General features: G+C 38.8%; 1 protein-coding gene across 2 annotated transcripts in view; it reads left to right on the top strand.

Annotated features, from left to right (window-relative positions):
* LOC127648615 (zinc finger SWIM domain-containing protein 5-like) overlaps positions 1–23,305 on the top strand; it is a 70,836-nt gene extending 47,531 nt beyond the window's left edge. The window contains exons 4-14 of one of the 2 annotated variants that reach the window (XM_052133297.1): positions 4,626–4,776; positions 8,223–8,399; positions 8,495–8,671; positions 9,501–9,647; positions 10,208–10,345; positions 15,135–15,392; positions 16,037–16,172; positions 18,651–18,808; positions 18,919–19,082; positions 19,443–19,566; positions 19,689–23,305. In XM_052133297.1, the coding sequence (XP_051989257.1) occupies positions 4,626–4,776; positions 8,223–8,399; positions 8,495–8,671; positions 9,501–9,647; positions 10,208–10,345; positions 15,135–15,392; positions 16,037–16,172; positions 18,651–18,808; positions 18,919–19,082; positions 19,443–19,566; positions 19,689–20,551 (2,493 nt within the window). In that variant the 3' untranslated portion in view covers positions 20,552–23,305. The remainder of the gene's footprint in view (positions 1–4,625; positions 4,777–8,222; positions 8,400–8,494; positions 8,672–9,500; positions 9,648–10,207; positions 10,346–15,134; positions 15,393–16,036; positions 16,173–18,650; positions 18,809–18,918; positions 19,083–19,442; positions 19,567–19,688) is intronic. The other variant, XM_052133298.1, reaches the window with a different exon arrangement.
* Positions 23,306–23,536: the final 231 nt, after the last annotated feature.

Raw genomic sequence — 23,536 nt, forward strand, 5'->3', positions numbered from 1 at the left:
CTCCACGAGAATATTTTTGAAACGCGTCACAAAAATGTACAGAAACTCCGCGAATACTTATCACACAAACAGGAAACATATGTCTAAAGAAAGCTTAAAATTTCTACTTTTAAATGAAACAATTCAAATTTGAAACAAATATTCTCCTGCAATGTAATCTATATGAAACAAAGCGATGTACAGCTTTTACTGGCTTAGCTCATTACAGCTAATGTGATCACACCCACCGGCAGAGCGCGCCATTCATACGCTAATGTAGTGAGAAGATCAAGGAAAATGGTAAACACCCCCGACAGTGAGGTTTGATGTAAACACAATTCATTCATTTTACTGCTCGTTTGTAACGATACACAGGTGAGGAAACTCCTGGATAGTAAGGAAGAGTTAACGTTTTCCTCAGAAGAAGAGCGGGACTCCGATGAACATTTGTATTTTGAAGAGAGATTTGATCCAGCTGAGGAGACAATTTCGGATGAGTAATCATTTAGTTTTAATTAGTTGACATGCTATTTTATATAAACATGTACATATTTTACTAGTGGGACTGTTTCCAGAATTGCCAGCCAGGGTTCAGAGTATTGAAATATGTCCTAATAAGCAAGTTTTAGTTACATTTAAATGCTGTTTCGGCTAAAGCAGGTATTTAAATTGTATGCTGTATGATATGTAATATGATATAAAATAATATGAATGTTTAGATTTATATTTTAACTAGTGTCTATGCTGCCTCATTATCATCAATGCTTGTGCTTGCAAATACAGTGCCTTGCGAAAGTATTCGGCCCCCTTGAACTTTTCGACATTTTGCCACATTTCAGGCTTCAAACATAAAGATATAAAACTGTAATTTTTTGTGAAGAATCAACAACAAGTGGGACATAATCATGAAGTGGAATGAAATTTATTGGATATTTTAAACTTTTTTAACAAATAAAAAACTGAAAAATTGGGAGTGCACAATTATTCAGCCCCTTTACTTTCAGTGCAGCAAACTCTCTCCAGAAGTTCAGTGAGGATCTCTGAATGATCCAATGTTGACCTAAATGACTAATGATGATAAATAGAATCCACCTGTGTGTAATCAAGTCTCCGTATAAATGCACCAGCTCTGTGATAGTCTCAGAGGTCCTTTTAAAGCACAGAGAGCATCATGAAGAACAAGGAACACACCAGGCAGGTCCGAGATACTGTTGTGGAGAAGTTTAAAGCGGATTTGGATACAGAAAGATTTCCCAAGCTTTAAACATCCCAAGGAGCACTGTGCAAGCGATAATATTGAAATGGAAGGAGTATCAGACCACTGCAAATCTACCAAGACCCGGCCGTCCCTCTAAACTTTCAGCTCATACAAGGAGAAGACTGATCAGAGATGCAGCCAAGAGGCCCATGATCACTCTGGATGAACTGCAGAGATCTACAGCGGAGGTGGGAGACTCTGTCCATAGGACAACAATCAGTTGTATACTGCACAAATCTGGCCTTTATGGAAGAGTGGCAAGAAGAAAGCCATTTCTTAAAGATATCCATAAAAAGTGTCGTTTAAAGTTTGCCACAAGCCACCTGGGAGACACACCAAACATGTGGAAGAAGGTGCTCTGGTCAGATGAAACCAAAATCGAACTTTTTGGCAACAATGCAAAACGTTATGTTTGGCGTAAAAGCAACACAGCTCATCACCCTGAACACACCATCCCCACTGTCAAACATGGTGGTTGCAGCATCATGGTTTGGGCCTGCTTTTCTTCAGCAGGGACAGGGAAGATGGTTAAAATTGATGGGAAGGTGGATGGAGCCAAATACAGGACCATTCTGGAAGAAAACCTGATGGAGTCTGCAAAAGACCTGAGACTGGGACGGAGATTTGTCTTCCAACAAGACAATGATCCAAAACATAAAGCAAAATCTACAATGGAATGGTTCACAAATAAACATATCCAGGTGTTAGAATGGCCAAGTCAAAGTCCAGACCTGAATCCAATCGAGAATCTGTGGAAAGAACTGAAAACTGCTGTTCACAAACGCTCTCCATCCAACCTCACTGAGCTCGAGCTGTTTTGCAAGGAGGAATGGGCAAAAATTTCAGTCTCTCGATGTGCAAAACTGATAGAGACATACCCCAAGCGACTTACAGCTGTAATCGCAGCAAAAGGTGGCGCTACAAAGTATTAACTTAAGGGGGCTGAATAATTTTGCACTCCCAATTTTTCAGTTTTTTATTTGTTAAAGTTTGAAATATCCAATAAATTTCGTTCCACTTCATGATTGTGTCCCACTTGTTGTTGATTCTTCACAAAAAATTACAGTTTTATATCTTTATGTTTGAAGCCTGAAATGTGGCAAAAGGTCGAAAAGTTCAAGGGGGCCGAATACTTTCGCAAGGCACTGTATTTGTTCAGGTGTAAATGAGTAAAATGCACTTTAAATATGACCATATTAGAAAATCACCATCTTATAATGATTTCTGAAGAATCATGTGACACTGAAGACTGCAGTAATGATGCTGAAAATTCAGCTTTGATCACAAATTGCATTTTACAATATATTCAAATAGAAAACTGTTAATTTGTAAAAAGAGTTCACATAATGTTTTTACTGTATTTTGGATCAAATAAATGCAGTCTTTGTGAGCAGAAGAGACTTCTTTTAACTTTAGTGTAGGTCTAAAATTAAAAAGTCTTTGTGTAAAGAAAATATATAGTCAGATTACTTCTTTTAATTTTAAACTTGATTTTGATCATTAAGTCTCCTCACATTCATTCTCTTTCTGTCACATTCCTCATTGATAGACCCAGGGGAGGTGTGAATTACAATCAATATTCATGATCATTCACGCCTCCTCGCATATGACCTTTCTAACACTAAAATTGTCTTACAAAAGTTAAATTAGTATATTGTTTTGTATGAATGAGTGATCAAGATGGTTTTCACATCATTTTGTAGCAAAAACTCTAGACTACAAGATTCAGTTCTCAAAAGTATTGTGGACAAATGTTTAGTATGTGTTATGGCTTTATTTCAATGACTTAAAAATGTTAGTTTTTAAAAAAAAAATATGCATAAACTTTATTTTCTCAAAAATACAAACCTGTACATGTTGCTCACATATTATTGTAGCCCAGTTTGTGCTGAATACAGTGTTATCAGACTTTAGCCATTAACATGTTTTTAAGCAACTGAAAAAAAGCACAAATGTCAAGGCATGTCAAAACTTCTCCAGGGCCCAAAACACCCTCAGACCCCAGAGGGTTAAGAGAATGTTTCTTAAATATAAGTGTATTTTGTATATAAGTGTATTTTCTTTTTACTTTGTTATACTTCTACAAGTGCAGTAAAGACTAAATATACTTTTATTCAAAATCTATTCTCTAAAAGCAAATATCTTTTATGCTGCTTCTCAGGTGAATGCATCTTTTGTTTTTTAAAGGATTTTTAGATATTTAAAAAATATTAGTATTTTTAATATTATATTCAACTTTCTCAGATAAGCAATTTTTTCTTCTGCTGAATAATTGTTATTTTAAAGAAGTTTCATATTGGAAAACAAGCCAAAACAAATCAAAAACGTATTTTGTTGCAGTATATAATGGGACGTAGACCTCTCTAACATATCTTTTCACTTCAATCCATCTTTAACAAAAAAACAAACTATCTCTTATTAATAAAGCTGCATATTGCCAATTTTCTTCACAATAAGAAATGCACAGTGACATATATTATGATTCAATAAGTTGCGAGCATCACGTTATAATTTAGCTGCATTCAGCGTGCACGCTCGAGGGATGAGCGTCCCCGCGAGTGTGCACCAGCCGGGTGCATTTTCAATCTTTCCCCCTTAGATTGGGACACTTCACGCAACTCATAGAAGAGGTGCTGACTGCACACAGAAATGCATGTTTCGAAGTCTGTAGTTATTTACATGACCTGCTTCCGTATTATTTGAACTTTAATAATGCTGTAAGTCATTAAATACAATTGTATTAAAGACGTAACGCCGGATTGTTTCCTTTAAAGACACTCAACATGCATGTTTTGCTCCAGCTCCACTTATTCCACAGCAAGAGTGCTTTTGTATTTACTTATTTTGTATTTTTACATTATAATTTCCTAATTTTAAACTTTCAAAACACCTTTAGGTGATATAGATTGCAGAGTGCATCTGGACTGTGAGCTGTGCAATTCTTCCTCTCAGTCAGGCGCTAACTGTGCGGCATCATTAAAGTTTAATGTGATCTCATTTTACGTTAAATGAGATCAAACTCAGACTATTCAACACAATTTAATTATTTTTTATTGTCGATAATGTTGACTAATCGTTTCAGCCCTAATAAACAAGCATAATCTAGTCCCTTTTAACAAAACACTTCCTGTATATGATGCTGTATGTACTAATTATGTTAGCATTTTTTCAATAAAAAACAAAATTTGTCATGTTATTTTTCTATATATAGATACTTTGTGTTTGCTTTAAATTCTTCATAATACAATGCAGAATTGTTTTATATAAAATTGTGCTTTCATCCTCTACATACCAGGATGTGCAAAATTTTAACCTATGCTGCCTGTCAGGTCTTTTGCAAAGATGGATGTGTTTTAATTATATTTATTTCCGGTGCATGTTTGTGCAGGTGAGGGAGATGCTGCGGATGCGGGACTCTAATGGGGCGCGAATGCTCACTCTCATCACTGAGCAGTTTATGGCTGACCCACGCCTGTCTCTATGGCGACAACAGGGCACAGGCATGACCGACAAATGCCGACAACTCTGGGATGAGCTAGGTGAGTTTTGAGACCCAGTATATTTAACTGCCATGTGATTGTGACTACCACAATCAACCAGTTCCACTTCACATATCTCATTTGATATGCAGGGATAGGCTGTGACGGAATACATTTAACATGTTACGTATTAAGAATACAAAAAATATATTCCGAATATTTAGTTTGAATACTTTTGAATTCTTCTCTCATAATGACCACAAAAATTATTGTCAATCAAATTAAAAATTATTTTTCTGAACAGTGCACACTTGTCCTCTCGCTCTCTCTTCCCTAGGGAAGCTGCAGCACCTGTGCATTGTTGCCAGGGTTTAATACAAAATTGACCTAATTTGAAAACACAATCACTGGTTAAAAGTATAGTGTTGTGGTTTTTGTGATATATATATATATATATATAAAATGGACTGCGCGGTCACTAAAAGGTTTGATGATAGACACTAGATCATGAAAAGTCTTAGTCATTTATAATGAATCTGGGACTGAATATCTGGTAACCGCCCCAGAATGTTGTTGTCATAATCGCCGCACTGTCAGCTGTGCACCAGAATCAATACAGCCACATTTTACACAAATATTACAATCGAGCGCATGATACATTGTTTCCCATGATTTGTAATTGCTCTGTTAATACATTTCTTTAACACATTATACAGGGTGATTAAAAAAATAGATATAAAATTGACAATTAAAATCATAAGAGTAAATGAATTAAAAGTACCACAAAAACAAGTGTCAGTGATTTAAAAAAAGTAGAAAATACTAAGAATAAATTGTCCAACTATAAAAGCAAAGCCTAGTTAAAATCATTAATATACTGCAAAGGACCTTGCTATGTTGCATGTTTAATTTCTGCAAGTGGCATCCAGTTATCATCTCGAAAATATGGTTCATTTGCATTTTGCATCCCAAATTGTGTCAAAATGTATTCATCTTTGTCAATCAAATAATGGGTTAAGAAGATTCAAATACAAAAAAGTAGTTAAAAATGCCATTCTGAACATTTACAAACATCCCTGCTTGGCAGCATTTTTGTTGTTGGAAAGTAGACACAAATTGCCTTTTGCCTTCCATAAATAAATACATCCAAATCCACTTCTAATTTAAAGAAATCAATGCTAAGTTCATTCAGTTATTTCAATTGTGCCTTGCCTTTTATAAATATATATATATATTCTAAAGGTATTCTTGTACTATGAATTCTTTACTTTTTTTATGTGATGTATCGGAATACATTTCTGAATACATTTAAGAGGGAATATTTAGTATTCAGCCTAGAATAATTTTCTGCTCAATCTTGTGAATATGGATGTTCTTCCTTTATAATGTTTTTCTACGGTTTTACAGAATTGAACGTTAATCATCAGTACTTACTTTTCTGTTCCTTGGTTCAATATCGGACATCTTAAGCACATTTGTGTGTGTAGCGTCTGATCTGTAGCAGTTCAAACAGGGCCAGTGAATCAGAGCAAGACTGACTTACTCTGTGGTGCATGCAGAGGACGGGCCAATCACCTCTATCGGGAAAGGGCTAGGATCAATGAGCTTTAAAGCTACCTCCTATTGATTGGGCCATTTGAGGTTGATGAGAGAACATCCTGAGGAGGCTCATTTGAGAACAGGACTTTGCTGCTGCTCTGGCTTTCTCCCCTCTCCCTCTCTCTCTTCCTAAGAAAGGCTTGAAGCTGTAAATAAGGCAAACCTTCTGTGATGACATGAATTCAGATTTCTTAAGATGAGTCGTCTGGGCCCAACACTGTGACCAGATCATCTAATAAATGTGCAGACATCTCATTGTTTCACTTGACAGCCATGCTTATTGGTTTGAGTTGACGGTGATGGGGAAAAAGATGCAGACTAGCCATCTGTTACCTAGATACAAAAAGGCAGTGCACAACCTCTCCAGTTACACAAGTCTACCCTACACCTGCCAAATTCCATACGCTCCGCAATGCCAGTGATTTTTGATGCACTAGAGCCTCTTCCATTAAATTTCCCATAAACTTTTAGGAGCCAATCAAAAGTATTTAGGACTAAATTAGGTCAAAAGTGCATGAAGCTTTCAGAGGGGTTAACCCAAAATTCTATACCTCCCCCACCTTTTTCTGTCTTCATCTCTTTATATTCCTTTTACCTTTCACTTACCGTAATTTCCGGACTATTGAGCGCACCTGAATATAAGCCGCACCCACTGATTTTTAAATAAAATATTATTTTGAACATAAATAAGCCGCACCTGTCTATAAGCCGCAGGTGCCTACCGGTACATTGAAACAAATGAACTTTACTCAGGCTTGTAACAAAAATAAATAGGCTTTAACGAAACACGGTGTGGCAGCGGGGGCGTGGTCAAGCGCCCGTCCGGGAGAGAAAAGCGGTAAGGGCGCTTACACCTGAGCTAAATTATGTCTAACACCGGTGTCTAATTTCAGTAAGCATGGGGAGAGCGGTATAAAAAGGCAGCAGCCACAGAGCTGAGAGAGTGACACACGTCAGTCTAGTGTTGGCGCATAGAAGAATTGAGAAACTTTATAAAATTGATTGTAAACATTGCTGTGGCCATTAAAAGCCTTACCTGGAACGTCAAGTGCCCTGCTGAAAACTGTCACAAACTGTCACACTGGTGCCCGTGTGACAGTTTTCCCAAGAAGGACACGTGAAGCAGGGCACTTGAAATTAGACACCGGTGTTAGACATAATTTAGCGCAGGTGTATGCGCCCTTACAGCTTTTCTCTCCCGGATGGGCGCTTGACCACGCCCCCGCTGCCACACACGGCTTGTAATAAAACATTTGCAGTAAACAGTAGCCTACCAAGAAAGTCATTGGTCACTATCTTCCTCGTCCTGTGCACTGAAACCACTGAAGTCATCTCCTTCGGTGTCGGAGTTGAATAACCTCAGATTTAGTTGTCTTTTTGCACTGAGTCAATTCCTCACGCTGCTGTTTCCAACGTCTTATCATCGATTCATTAAGACCAAGCTCCCGTGCAGCAGCTCTATTTCCTTTTCCAACAGCCAGATCAATCGCCTTCAACTTGAAAGCTGCATCATATGCATTTCTCCATGTCTTTGCCATGGTGAGGGTGACAAAATTACTACCGTAATCAGAATGATGGGAAGTTTGAGCCGCTCGATTTAATCTAAACAGTAAACAAAAAAGTTGTTTTGACCTTAACCCGTTCGGCAATTTCATTGGTCTAATGAAAGCTTCACGCCGCCAAAAAACTGAGCACGTCACAGAATGTTTTTTTTAAATCTTTTTTAATAAAATTTGAAAGCGGTAAAAATCGCTATATATTAGCCGCGTCATTGTATAAGCCGCGAGGTTCAAAGCGTGGGAAAAAAGTTGCGGCTTATAGTCCGGAATTTACGGTATTCTCTTTCACACTTCCTTTTAAAAGCCACACTTCAGTTCTAAATACCTCTGTGTGCTGTGGGTTTGCAGGTGCGCTGTGGGTGTGTATCGTGCTGAATCCACACTGTAAGAGCGAAGAGAAGAGCGGCTGGCTGAGACAGCTAAAGAAGTGGGGAGACATGGACATCTGTCCTCTAGAGGATGGCAATTACGGCAGCGAGCTGCCCAACATCACCAACGCTCTGCCACAGAGCAACCTGGCACAGGGTTAGATTTACGTTTAATTATGAATCTGAAATCTCCTTAATTTTCACTTTTCTCAATGTCTGATGGCTCACATAACTGTGTTTTACTTAATGTAGACTCACTGGCCCGGCCTAGGAGAACGGTTTTCACAAGAGCCATGGAGGCCTGCGACCTGCACTGGCAGGATAGTCACTTGCAGAGAATCATCAGTAGTGACTTCTATATGTCTCCAGCCTATCAGAGAGAGGGAGAGAGCCTGCTCTTCAACCCCCAGGGTCTGCCACTGTGGTTGGGTAAGTGTAATGTCAAAAACAGTGCCTCAATAACAGAAATGTGGAGATAACAGAGGGGGAATCTTGCAAAAAATTGTGCGGGTCACATTTCACCCCAAAATGTAGCATTAAGAAAATGAAGCCTTTTAGGTCCATTGTGATGTGATTTTATAATTCTCGTTACTGTAACAATTTAGTTTTTTTACTGCATTACAGTAAATATTACAGTGTACCAATAGTTCAGTGTACAATGCACTGTAGTACGATGTTTTTTTTTTTAAAATATAAAGCTGTACAAAACATACTACCATGATGTAAATATACTCTAGAATTTAAAAACATTTGTGCAAACAAATTTGCATTACAGCAATGAGAATGAAGTTTTTTGCATTAGTCATTATTATAAAGCAAATTTTTCATGATAATGTCAATTAAATAAATTAATCCTTAAAGTAAGCTTTATTGTTGGAAAATGTAAATCTTGATTCTTTTTGACATATGACATGGATTTTACAGGTTTTGTAAGATTCACTTAAGACATATTTGCATAATTTCCATTTTTCAAGTCATGTTGATTGTATTTTGTGGAGCCAGTTCAGCAGAAGTGACCCAGAATAGTCGGCAATATTCTTGATCAGTGAGTCTGAGGTTTAAGTAAGGAAACATTCCTGTCAGTAAGGCCCTTCCTGCTCAAGTGTTGTAATCTGTCTGATTTTACTTCTGCATGATCCAGGACCTGAAATAAGCTGCTTGGTCTGTTTGGTCTGATTCTGCAATGCTAGTCTGACAAGTATAGCGAGAAAGAATCATCTTCTCATGTTTGTACTGTGCCACTTGACTTGTGTTCTAGATCATGTGCCTACAGCATGTGCCAGGGTGGATGCTCTGCGTTCCCATGGTTACCCCCGGGAAGCCTTGCGACTGGCTGTTGCCATAATCAACACCCTCCGGCTCCAACAACAACGACAGTTAGACATTTACAAGCATCAGAAAAAAGGTAACACAAACTGACCATAACATACGGTCAACATTATTCTTTGCTTAATGCAAGGCTTACCCGACTTTACCATAGAAAGAGACTAAAATGCCCCAAAAATGTAAATTGCAAAAGATGTCCTTTTTAATAAATGTATATATTTTTTTTTTATTCTTATTTTATAACATCTAATGTATTTCCTTATATTAGATTTTAGGCCTACTCAGTAATATGGATATTATATTTATGTTAATTAGATTTTATAGGTAATAGCCTATCTAATCTTCAGACTGAATTTATTTTAATTTATTTATTTAATTTAAAGTCTTTGAAATCTGTTCAAATCTGAAATCTGAATTTTATATTGTTAGAAAAAATAAGGTAAGTAAAAAAAGTTCATTTCTGATACTTGTAGACACATTAAAAAAAAAAGGGTACATCTTTATATTTTAACTTTGTTTGAGGTAGCTGATAATTCAAAAGATTGCTTATTTTAATTTTAAAGCATTGGCATGTAAATACTTTCATATGCTCTACATTTATGTTCAATATGGAGAATACATATCTCTTTCTGTCCTCAGATCTGCTGCAAAGGGGAATGACTAACACCACCAATCTGGAGGGCTGGGTGGGCCACCCCCTCGACCCAATCGGCTGCCTTTTTGCCACCCTCACGGAGACATGCCGAGTAGAGGATGATAATACCATGGATACTGGAGGTACACAATTCTGTCCCTTTATGACTCTTAAGACGCCTTGGGCATTATTCGGTTCTTCACTCTGGCCAGTGTCTTTCAGAGCTTCATTCTGCCTGCTGGAGCCCCATCACCCCAGTCTTTACAATTGCTCTCCTTTTTGAGCAGTGTTAAGGGGAGCTATTGTATCAGAAAGGTCATTCTGCCCACACAGTGGTGTACAACGTATAAAATCAATCAGCATTTGCATTCCATACATCCCTCCCAGCTCAGACCTATGGAAAGTGTTGGCCATTGTATTCCTGTAGTGAGGAACCCACAGAGAGGCATTGTGTGCCTGAATAATACTGGCAAATGGTACTGTGACTTGGAAGAGCTTGTGCATATCAGTGTGATTGTCCCATTGTAGCATTCTCCTTTTGGCCACACCGCTATATCTGTCTTGTTGGTGTTTGTGTGCCTGTAGTGTATATAATACAGTGTACGTTTATGTGTATTTGTGTGCAAGAGAGCACAGCTCTTTGTTTGACTGTGTTACATAGTTGGAAACATCTGGCATGTGCTGGGTTGGGGGCGGGCTTTTGGCTTTATCCAATCAGAATGTTCGAAGGTCAGGATCTTAGCTTAGCAGGACCAGCAACAGCAGCTGTATCACAATCAGTGTGGAAAGCAAAAACAATGCTCTCTATTTCTATGCTGAGTCCATGAAGCAGGATAACTTGTTCAGACTTGTATGTTAATGTCACCAGCTACAGGAGAGAGTGATGTGTTCTGCAGTGAGATGATGGTGTACCCCTTGATCCCTGTTCACTGTCCACTGTACAAACAAGATTGGCAAACAAGATAATTTACCAGGGTGATTTAGTTCTTATCAGACAGATGGCGCTTTTCTCTGGTTTCATGCAAACACTCACATAGTGACCCTTGACAATGCAAGAGGACGTAGTTTTTAAGCAGTTAAGCACTGCTCTATTGAAAGAGAGGCTGGATGAACTCCTTGACTGCCATTAGTTTGTTAACCCAAGAATGAAATTTCTGTCATTATTTACTCACCCTCATTCCAAACCCATGTGACATACATTGTTCCTTAAAACACAAAAGGAGATGCTTGGCAGAATGTTGTTCCTTTAATTAGGGTTCCCATTGTCGTGGAAAATCAGGGAATTCTTAAATTGCGATTTCCAAGTATAGGTTTTTCTAGTTATGCTTGGCTCTAAAATATTTCAATGGCAAGAATAGTCTTTTTGTGAGGGCAATCTACGTACTGTGCAAATGTTTTAGGCACTTGTGAAAAATGTTGCATAGTTAGGATGTCTTCACAAGTAATGCCATAAGTTAAAATGTATCAATTGCACTATGTACGATATTTTGGTTAAAATTGAACAAATTGACATTATTGATTGAGTACATCAACAAACAGTGTTCAAAACAATGTCATTACCTTACCCCGATTCACTACTGTAAGCCTATAAAACATTTTGTCAGGGTTCTTAACTAAAAAACAAACAATCATTTTCTCTAATTTCTAAATCAACATTTTAACTTAATACCTGCACTAGTACGCTACACGCATCAACATAAAGTGCACTTCAAACTCATCTCAACATATATTCAATATTCGGAAGCTGTACATCACTATTAAAAGAATAACCTTGCTATTAGAATGCTTACGAGGATGGATGTTGTGATAATGCTGCTTGAGTATTTTAATCATACATGGAAATCCCACATGAACACCCCAAGCACATTAGTTATTGTTTCACGTCTGTCTGAATCGGCATTGAGTGACTGATTAAACATGGAAGGGAGTTTGTGCAGTTTCGGCTCACCTGCGGCTCTTTCCCTGGGTGATGTCGGCGTAAATTATTAATCATGTATCAGTGTATTACTATAATGACATCTTAATGCCATTAATCAAAGAGCATTATTGAAGCTTGTGATAGATTACAGCCATGCAAGGAAACAGGAAGGACTTGCGTGCGCATTTGAAATAAACCCTCACGTACATTATTGACATTTATTGTTTAATTTATTGAAATTACCAGTATACAGCACTCATGTCGAGCGATGTCTGCAAACAGTGCCTGTTTTGTATATGTCTTTTGATTATCGCTGTTGTAATTGACTGCAAAAAGAAAATGTTCTCAGAAATGAGAAACGCAGGGGGATTCTCTATCAGCGTTTCGTTTTCTCCACTTGCATTTTCAACTACACAGAATGTTTGTAGAACAGTGATGTCATCAAGTTGACCCATGTGAAACACCGGCAGAGCGTATCCATTCAGGTACATTAGCGGAGGTTGTGAATCTTGAAACTGTTTTTTTCTTGACCAAAACGTGCTCCAGACGCATCATTAAATCTGGAACCGACTGCGGTGCCAATGCATCCCGAACCATGGGTGGCAAACCGTATGGTTTGGATTTTTACCGAGAACCATTACACCCCTAGTGTTAACCGATTGCAATGTATCTGCATTGTCTGGTTAAGTTACTGTAACATGTTTAAGATGTATGACTTCCTAAACTGACTTCTTGCAATTGTTATATTGCATATTTAAGCATATTGTTTTTACATTTAATAAAGTATATTTTATCCCCATCATTATTGAATCCTTGTTTAATGTTTTTAGTTTTAATTTGATAGTTTTAAGTCTTCTATTGAATTTGTATCAGCCATATCACGAGTTTAACATCTTAAATTGAAAATTGTAGTACAATTCAAATATTAATAGTAGATAAAACTCTTGAATAATCATATTAAGATATACTGGTTGTGGCTGAGGCGAGTCCCCCGTTTTCTTTTTAAAAGTGCCTTCAGTGTAGTGTCATTCAAATATGTAAATAAGAGCGTTGTTAATCTTTATCAAAGCAAGTAATAATATCAACATGAAAATAGCACATTATGACTCCTGCTCCAGTAATGATCACACACAGTCGATGTCCAGGTTAAGCTCAAATTGGGAGATTCATCTGCCAGAAGAGCAGTGCCAGAACACGACTGAAGAAATGAATTCTTCTGCAAATTGCTTGCAATTTTAAGTTTCAACCACAGATGTCCCTAGAGAGCACAAAGTTACGTACTGCAGCTTTAACATCATTCAAAGTGCAGTAAACATAAAAAGCTAAATCAATATTTGGTTTGAACTCCTTTGCCTTCAAAACAGCAACAGTACACCTGGACACATTTTTCTTGGTTGTTGGCAGTAGGATGTTGCAATTTTCTTGGAGAGTTCACCACAGTTCTGTGTGTTTAAGCTGTCTCAATTGCTTCTCTCTTCATGTAATCTCAGACTGACTCTGTGTTCAGTGGGGGGCTCTTTGGAGGCCCATGAGTCTGATGCAGTGTGTTATACTATTCTATGCATTCTATACAAAGTACTATATATAAAATGTATTTTTTTTTAATCATCATGTATTAATATAGAAGTCATGGAAAATCATTGGTTAAAAGTAGGGATGCACTGAAATAAAAATTCTGGGACGAATTCATGAATTTAATGAATCTGAATTGAAAAACTACAAACCAATAAAATAATCACACTTTTATTGAAAGTAACACACCAAAATTGGACAAAAAATATATTTAAACAATATTAAATATTATTCTTCATTCAGTTCTGTAAAAATCCAATTTTACAGATTTTATTAACAATTATCCAAATAATTTTACATTTCAGAAAACTATTATATGCAAAACAACAGTCAAGTAATGAACTTATTGATATGAGCATATTTCAAAAGGCTAGCATCTTTCAAAAATGTAAATAGGCAACTTTCATTTTAATTAAAACAACAGTCAGAACACAGAATGGCAGAGGGCCTCTATTCTGTTTATGTAAACGGATTTCCACTTTAAGTGAAAATTATTGTGCAAAACAGCAGTAATTGAACTAAATCCAACCTCAACTGTAAACGACAGATGTATCCTCAAGTGAAGAACAAGTGTAATGTAATTGCTATACACATCATATTGGACCGCTTTCTATTTAACTACAAGTGACAGGTTTCTCTTCGAGAACAAAAGTTGCTAAACTTTCTGACAGTCTCTCCCGTCTGAAAGCTCATCAAGAACATGAGATTCTGCACTGAAAAGTCTCTCACTCTCTGTGCTGGTGCTTGGGCAGATAAATACCTGTGCGCAATCCGCGCAAGCAATGGAAAGCGGTCTTTGTTTATGCACCAGTAGTCAAGGGGATTGTCGCTTCTGGCAATGATAAGTTCAGCTAGATACGTCTCAAATTGTGGTGTAGCTGCGCTAGTTGTGGCACTGCTGTGGATCGGGGCACTTTCCTGTAGATTCTCTTGCTGTACTCTGTATATTGAATTGGATGTCGTGTTTTTAGGTGGTGTATCAAACCTGTCGTGGAAAAGTTCTTCGTCACCGTACCCCCTGTGCTGAACAAACACTGCAGATCGCAAATTTGATGTCCTTATCAGAAACTTTGAAGAATTTCCACACCGCTGACATGATCGGCCTTTGTTGGGTAGCGCTGTGATAAGGGCTAGATCGATAGATCGATAGATCGAGGGCTGGGCGAGGAGGTATATATTTTCGGCTCATATTTCGGCCTTTTTTCTCTTTCGGCCAAAAACCGAAAAAAAATTCGGCGGCCGAAATTTCGGTGCATCCCTAGTTAAAAGGTGTGGTAACCCTGTTTAATGCTCATTGTCACCCTGTGAAATCTCCCTACTAGACTTCTTTCAGAACTTAAGGCTAGAGGATGTATGTCACCATCATACAACTTAAGCATTGTGATAGCAGTATCATGCATTTTATCACCGTAAAATTAATAAACAACACTATGTTCTGACAGACTCTGGTGAGCCCAAGCCTCCAATGTACCAGCATGTGCCAGTGTGGGGATGTCCAGACGGAGGGGAGTCGTACCTTGCGCTGGCGCTAGAGGTTGCTCTAATGGGCATGGGGCAGCAGCGGCTGATGCCCGAAGGACTGTACGCCCAGGACAAGGTGTGCCGCAATGAGGAGCAGATTGTGGCCAAGTTACAGGAGATGGAGCTGGATGATTTACTAGTGCAGACACTCCGCAAGCAAGCTATCCTTCTTTTAGAAGGTACGAATAAACATTATAATCAATACTGAGAAGTTTTGGTTCTAAATAAAATATATTATTTTACCTAATGTTTGAGTACTGTCTATATATATTTTTATGTTTTTTAGAGGATTACTTTGTTAGAATATTTCCCATAACCTTCTCCCCATGTAGATCTAGGTCTACTTGCATTTTTGCTTCTCCTCCCGTGTGTGTGTGTGTGTGTGTGTGTGTGTGTGTGTGTGTGTGTGTGTGTGTGTGTGTGTGAGAGAGAGAGAGAGAGAGAGAGAGAGAAAAGAGAATGTGAGAGCGATCTCATTGCTGTAAAAAGATCTGCAGAGTTCTGCAACTGAGCCGCCCTGCATCTGAGCCTCCCACTGATACGCAATGTAACCTTAGAGCAGACATCTGTGCTGCTACTAGGGAGGACAGACTCTGTCAAAGCCCACGAGGCCTCTCCTGCCTGTTTGCCTTCTCATCGTCCTTCCCAACCATCCCAGCACTGAGCTATACACTTCACTCGGATTGCTCTCTCACTAGCTGTGCATGTCCTCACTGACTTACCAGCCTCCTGTCCATCACCCCTGACTCTCCCCTGGAAACTTGTATGATGGACATGCTCAGTCATTTCTAATGTGGGTTTCTCTTTCTGGCTGTGTGTGCAGGTGGTCCCTTCAGTGGTATGGGTGAGGTCATTCACAGGGAGAGCATTCCCATGCACACGTTTGCCAAGTACCTGTTCACTGCTCTCCTACCGCATGACACAGACCTGGCATACAAACTGGGCCTTCGTGCAATGAGGTGAGACTCAATTTCTATCTATCAAAAAACCTATTGATGACTGACTACCACCCCTGGAGTTTGAGTTTGAATCCAGGGTGTGCTGAGTGACTCCAGCCAAGTCTCCTAAGCAACCAAATTGGCCCGGTTGCTAGGGAGGGTAGAGTCACATGGGGTAACCTCCTCGTGGTCGTGATTAGTGGTTCTCGCTCTCAATGCAGCATGTGGTAAGTTGTGTGTGGCTCGTGGAGAGTAGCATGTGTCTCCACATGCGGAGTCTCCTCGGTGTCATGCACAGAGAGTCACGTGATGAGGTGCGCAGATTGACAGACTCCGAAGCGTAGGCAACTGAGGCTTGTCCTCTGCCACTCGGATTCAGGTGAGTAACCGCACCACCACGAGGACCTACTCCAAATTGGGAGAAAAGGGGATTTAAAAAAACAAACAAAAAAAACTTGGATCTTAAAAGTGGTGTTCAGATTGAAACAAAACAAAACAAAAACTCAGAAGATCGAAACAAAGAAAGTGTGAGAACCTTCTACATGCACGTGTTCCATGAGACTGCACGCCTCCGAACAAACAGCGTGTCATAGATGCATAGACAGCTTTTCTGTCATCTATTCTTAATAATATAATAACGTGTGTTTCTTCAAGCGCGTGTCTGTGTGCCGCAGGGCAAATTATTTTTAATATTTATTTGATGATGATGATACTAATAATAATGTAATAAATTAATTGGAAAAACTAGCCAAATATCATCTTGACATCGTCAAAGGCATCAGCTATTGCCGATCACTCAGACCATCGTCTATCGGCACAACCCTACTGTGGTCTAATATGTTCACTCAGACAGTAGCAGAGTATAGAGTATTTCCACACAAATGCCATCAGATGGGTTGTATATGTAACACTGGTAACATTAGTACACAATACTCTACATGAACTAACAATGAAAAATACATTTATAGCATTTATTAATCTCTTTTAATGTTAATTTCTACATATACTAATACTTTTATTTATTTTTTTACAGTGTTTTCATTAAAGGGGACATATTATGCCCCTTTTTACACAATGTAATATAAGTTCCAGGTGTCCCCAGAATGTCAAGTTTAAGCTCAAAATACCTCACAGATCATTTATTCTACCATGCCTTTATACCCATTTGTAGCCCTGTTCCAAATGGGCTGCTTTAGTGTCTGCGGATTTAAATGCAAAGGAGATGCTGCTCCCTACACCCCTTTCTGGAAGCGGGTTGTGCCTTTCCTGCTGGTGCCATGGATACCCTGGCAACAACAAAGCAGGAGAACTTAAACAGTTAAAAAATTATAAATAACACTAAGTAACAAGCTAAGTCAGTCATTTTACTCTATTGTGCATAACAAAGGTCGAGTTATGAAAATATGAAATATGAAAAACAGCTGTAGTTGTTGAAAATACCACTATCCCTTCATAACCGTGTTTGAAATAATGACCGGTTTTATTACATGGAAAATCTTCATTGCATGACCACTCAAGCGGGACTGTGGATGATGCCTATCAGTTTATATCGTAACCAAAAGAGAGCTACAGCTTCATTGTTATGGAATAAGATGGTTTGGGACTAGTTGCTATGTTACACAAAGCACAATGTTTGTACAACATGCATTTTTCGTGCAAGGTGCAAACACGAAAATTCAGAAAGCCAAATTGCAAACATTAAAAAAAGTATAAAGTGCAAAAGTTACGACTTGCAAATCTGAAGTTGGGTCACAGAGTTGTATCGATCCATCCTTGATCCTTAGCTTTGAGGCAAATCCAGCCTTGTGTTGACCATTGTTGATGAAGCAGTCCGAGTTAACACAAACGGCTCTAGCGAGGCGATAAATATGGCGGACTGTGCGCTGCATGCTCAGGTTTTAACGTGTGCGGATCTAAGCTACCTAGGCAGATCTTTCTGCCAGCCGTGTGCGGTATCTTTCCCCTTTTGACGTCGTAAGGGGCTGCAAACCTGAATGGCTCATTCGGAGACACTGATTTTTATTAATGGGGGAAGGAAAGAAGCAAGGGGATGGTCTTTTACCATATTTTTATGGTTGTCCACAAACTGGGGACACAATTTTTCAAAATAAAAATAGAAAAAGGGGATTTTTCATAATACGTCCCCTTTAAAATAAGTTAATGCATTTTACATTAACATAAACTAACAGTAAAAAGCAAATTTATAAATGAAGATGCTGTAATAATAAATGCTGTAAAAAACAAAAAAAAAAAACATTTTTAGTTCATGATGCCGAATGAATTTATTACTAGTACTAATGTAACCTTATTGTAAAGTGTTACCACCACACTTCACTAGAGAAAGTGTGTGGAAATAGCGCTCTGTGTACTGCTAATCATAGTTTCCCACTTCACTCTATACTGTACAAAACAGTAGTTCTCTGCAGTCCACGATGAGTGAAAACAGAGTTTAAGCTGATATTGGACTTGCCTAATCCAGTCTAATCATGTTTACTGCAGGCTTCCAGTGCTAGAGTCTACAGCTCCCTCAGGTGACATTGGGCACCCTCACCATGGCATCTCCATAGTGCCCAGCAGATACCCACGCTGGTTCACACTGGGTCACCTGGAGTCTCAGCAATGCGAGCTGGCTTCCACCATGCTTACTGCTGCTAAGGGTGAGTGCTACACACAATCACTCGCACATTTGTGTGTGTGATGTTAAACACAGATGTGATTTTATGCTTTGTGCCATGTTTAGCTAAGAGAAGTCTGTGTTCTGTTTTAGGTGACATGTTGAGATTGCGGACTGTTTTGGAAGCCATTCAGAAACACATCCACTCCTCTTCCCTCATCTTCAAACTGGCCCAGGATGCCTTCAAGATTGCCACTCCAGCAGATAACCCTCCTGACATCACTCTTCTCAATGTAGCATTGGAGCTCGGCCTTCAGGTAAACTTAATTGGTCCTTGCATAAAATCCTGAAGATTTTATACATTAACAATAGTTTCATGAGCTAACAAAGAACAATATTTTTTTTCTTACCATATTTATTAATCATTGGTTAATGGTAATTTACAAATATCTGATAGATCATTGTTAGTTCACATTTGTTCATAATGCATTAATTAATAATAACGCATACATCTTTTAATGTTAAATGTATTAGTATACTGTATACATTATGTACCACGATTAATAAATGCTATAAAATAATTGTTGATTGTTAGTTTAGTATCATTGTGTGTATATGTCCCTGTATACTGTTGTGCATCTTTTGTGTGTCTAATGCAATATGACATTTCTCTGTAGGTGATGAGAATGACTCTTTCCACACTCAACTGGAGGCGGCGGGAGATGGTTCGCTGGCTAGTCACATGTGCTACTGAAGTCGGTCTGTGTCAAGCAAAATCTACTCCAGTCCTTCCTGATTTTAGTAAATCTTTCCTATTCCAAGAAATGAACAATAACATAATTTTTTTACTGAGATCAACTGAATGCATGGAGCACTAAAATTTGAATGCCTTTAATCAAATTTGTTCTATTGCTCCATTTTAGGTCTAAGAGCATTGGTCAGCATCTTACAGAGCTGGTACACTCTCTTCACCCCCACTGAAGCTACCAGTATAGTGGCAGCGACAGTGATGTCCCACAACACCATCCTGCGCCTGAGCCTTGACTACCCGCAGCGGGAGGAGCTCGCCAGCTGTGCGCGCACTCTGGCCCTACAATGCGCCATGAAGGACCCCCAAAACTGCGCCCTGTCTGCCCTCACCCTCTGCGAGAAGGACCACATCGCCTTTGAGACAGCATATCAGATCGTCATTGACGCCGCCTCCACAGGCATGACCTACTCTCAGCTCTTCACCATCGCCCGCTACATGGAGCACCGCGGATACCCCCTTCGAGCCTTCAAACTGGCATCTCTCGCCATGACCCACTTGAACCTGGCCTACAACCAAGACACGCATCCGGCCATCAACGACGTGCTGTGGGCTTGCGCCCTCAGCCACTCCCTGGGTAAAAATGAGCTGGCCGCCATCATCCCCCTGGTGGTCAAGAGCGTTCACTGTGCCACAGTGCTATCAGACATTCTGCGCCGTTGTACCATGACTGCCCCCGGTCTGGCCGGCATACCTGGCAGGCGAAACTCGGGCAAGCTTATGAGCACTGACAAAGCACCATTAAGACAGCTACTGGATGCTACCATCAGCGCCTACATCAACACCACCCACTCCCGCCTCACACACATCAGCCCACGCCACTATGGAGAGTTCATAGAGTTCCTCAGTAAGGCACGCGAGACCTTCTTATTGGCCCAAGATGGCCACATTCAGTTTGCCCAGTTTATAGACAACCTCAAACAGATCTATAAGGGCAAAAAGAAACTCATGATGTTGGTACGGGAACGATTTGGTTAAACCTCACCTGACGACAACAAGGGACTCGTTCTTCTTTCATCATTTATTTAAGGCATTATTTTCTTGTACTATTTTGTAATCTTTTGTGAATTTTTTTAGTTTTATTTGTTTCTTTTCATTTCTCATTTTTATTGTGAACAATCCTTGTTCCCCATGTCTTTCTACCAGGTGGACCCTGTGGAGGGGAGAACAAGTGTAATTATGATATTATGTTTTTGTTTTGTTTTGGCTGGTTCTTGATTTTGTTTAATTGAGATATTGTGATAAAAATGTAAAAGTGGCACATAAAGAGAAACCAAATGATTTTGTGGTAAATTTGAGCTTGGGGTATCCTCATGGGTGATGGTTAGTTTTGGAAGGACACTCGAAACAAATGATCATTCCTAAAACACTCGCACACAGTGTTAATGTAATTCCTCGATCGTATTTTAAGGATCAGCTTTAACTCTCTGAAAAAGGCCTGATTTTAAGAATAACCATGGTGGGGTAAAGTGGCCGAGATTCAGATGGGCACATCACCTCAAACCCAAGTAAAGGAACCATAACTCCAACCTCCAACAATGACTCGAGTGAGCCACAAGACATAAGTCCTCCCCTCTCTCCTGTGTTTCTTACTATCAGCTCATCTTGTATCTCTGTTCCAAAATTCAGTGCAAGTACTTTTGTGGAAGACGCCGACAAAAAAAAAAAGAACCTGTGTGCTAAATCCCTCTATATTTGCGTGTGAAGGGCACACCAGAGAATGCTGTTCCCTAAATTTGCTGAATTTGTACAAAACAGCTATATGTATCCGACAGAGTCTAACATAATCAGTCATATATGTTTCACTGTTTCAGTGAAAAACAAAACAAAAACACTTGTGTGAGATTGAGTAGCAGTAATAATATTTATGTACTAGCACTTCATTAAATTCCACCCCTTACATGATGCATTTGGATCAGGAATTATTTACTGTGTACATATTACTAAAGATAAATGCTTTGACAAAAATGGCTATATTGGCAGATAGACAAATTACTTGCCGTGATATCTTACACATTCCATGACCTTCGCCCTCCACAAGTGCCCCAGTGGATCTGAACACTTAGAATGCACTCTGCGGCTTCCATCTTAAGGAAAACGAAAAGAAAGAAGAAACGAGAAGAGAGATGCTCAACTCCGTTCTCAGGGAATCACTTAAAGAAACAAAACAGAAAAAAGAGTAGCATAAGCATTTAAGATATTGTAAATATGAAAGTGTCAATTCAAAAAATTGTAAAGTTATAATTATTTATGAGAACTGTATGTTTTTTCTTTTCGGATACTTGAATTTGTTGGGCTGGGAATGTAACAACCGTTAGAGGAAAGACTTCAGAAACATTTCTCAGGTGTTCCTGTGTACATTTCTGATTTACTGTTTTATTTGTATCCTTTATATTATATATTTTTTCTTTTGCAAGAGGAAGCATGTAAAGCTTGAAGAAAGGAGAGGACAAATGTTATTGAACAGACTATGCAGAACCACTTCTCGAATTTTCCCTCTTCCCGATCTTCCTCTGTCTTTTCCCCTTGGGGGTGTTCCTTGTTTGGCTCGAGTAAGGGTGCTCTCCCCAAATGTAACAGTTTGTATCTGTAAGTAATCGGCACAAGCTGCAAGTTTGGATGGACTTAGCCTTTGCTCTATATATGACTCTACTTTGAAGCCTTTACTGAAAGCACTGCATGTGTTTCAGGACATTGTGTTGCCAATGTCAATGGAGTACAGCACAGAAAATGGACCTACACCTTCAGATTGCCCAAATAAGGAAGAAGGGCATCTGCTATTGCTTTCCTTTGTGATGACGTGTTCAACACACTTTAGGGTTGTGATATCCTGTATTGGGGCTCATTGAGGGTAGTAAGGTCTGTCTGTTTAGAGGTTGTGACTTACCATAGCCTAATTAAGACATTGATGTTTCATTAATGGTTAAATCTTAAGGAGATTTCTAAAAATTGATGGCTACGTTCGGCCGATTTAATTTAAATAGTTTTCCAGTTTCAGTTTTGGTTGGCTTTGTTCACAGCATTAGTTTCAAAGTTCATACTAATTGCCTCAACTGTGGCATCCTCAAGTCACATTATGCAGCCTTTTTTCCTCAACCTGCTCAGTCAGGGAGATCAATGGAAGGACCTGAGAAAGTTCACAGATTAGGGAAACTTTCCTTCTTTTTTTCATTCATCTGCAGGATGATCATAGTGCTGCCTGTTTGATTTATAAAAAAAAAACACACACACACACACACACACACACACACACACACACACACATATATATAAACAAAGGAAAAAAAACAAGCATTTTCTGTAGCTAACTAGTTCGTCCAATGGCATTGCAAAAAGAGAATAACCTCCTCTGGCTTTTAATTTCTCTCTCTGTAATTTCTCAGTGTCTGTATGTGTTAACTGTACCAGTGTTTTGATCTGTCCCTAGAGTTTAGAAGGAAAAAAAATAATAATCGCTGGTAGAGATTGTTCACTAGTTCATCTACTGTTTAATTTTGTTTTGTTTTAATTTAAGGGAAAGTGTTTGTCGCCTCTTTGTGCTACTGAATTATAAAAAGGTATCCAGTATTTGTTGCCACAAAAGTATAGTTCATCAACACTTTTTGTTTGTGCAACCTCTTGAGCTAATGTCTATAAACAAAAATTTATTACTATTTATGTAATGCTACTACCATTTTATATGATTTGTGTTGAATTTCAGTGCTTTTCTATAAATAAAGTGTGAAACACGTAGTTTGCCTCGCTTATGACATAATGTATGTTATAGCCTGTTGCAACAACAGGGTTTCCATGCGTCCTGGAAAACATGGAAATTTGCAATACAGTTTTCAAGTCATGTAAAATGAAAACTTTTCCTAAATATCCTGGAAAATTATTATTTGTCCTGGAATTAAACTGTTTGACTGCATCGCTAACAAGGTTTTTGTTACATGTAGAAAAGCATAGTACAGATCGGTGACAAAT

This window comes from Xyrauchen texanus, chromosome 9 (genome assembly GCF_025860055.1).
Source record: "Xyrauchen texanus isolate HMW12.3.18 chromosome 9, RBS_HiC_50CHRs, whole genome shotgun sequence".
Taxonomy (NCBI): Eukaryota; Metazoa; Chordata; class Actinopteri; order Cypriniformes; family Catostomidae; genus Xyrauchen; species Xyrauchen texanus.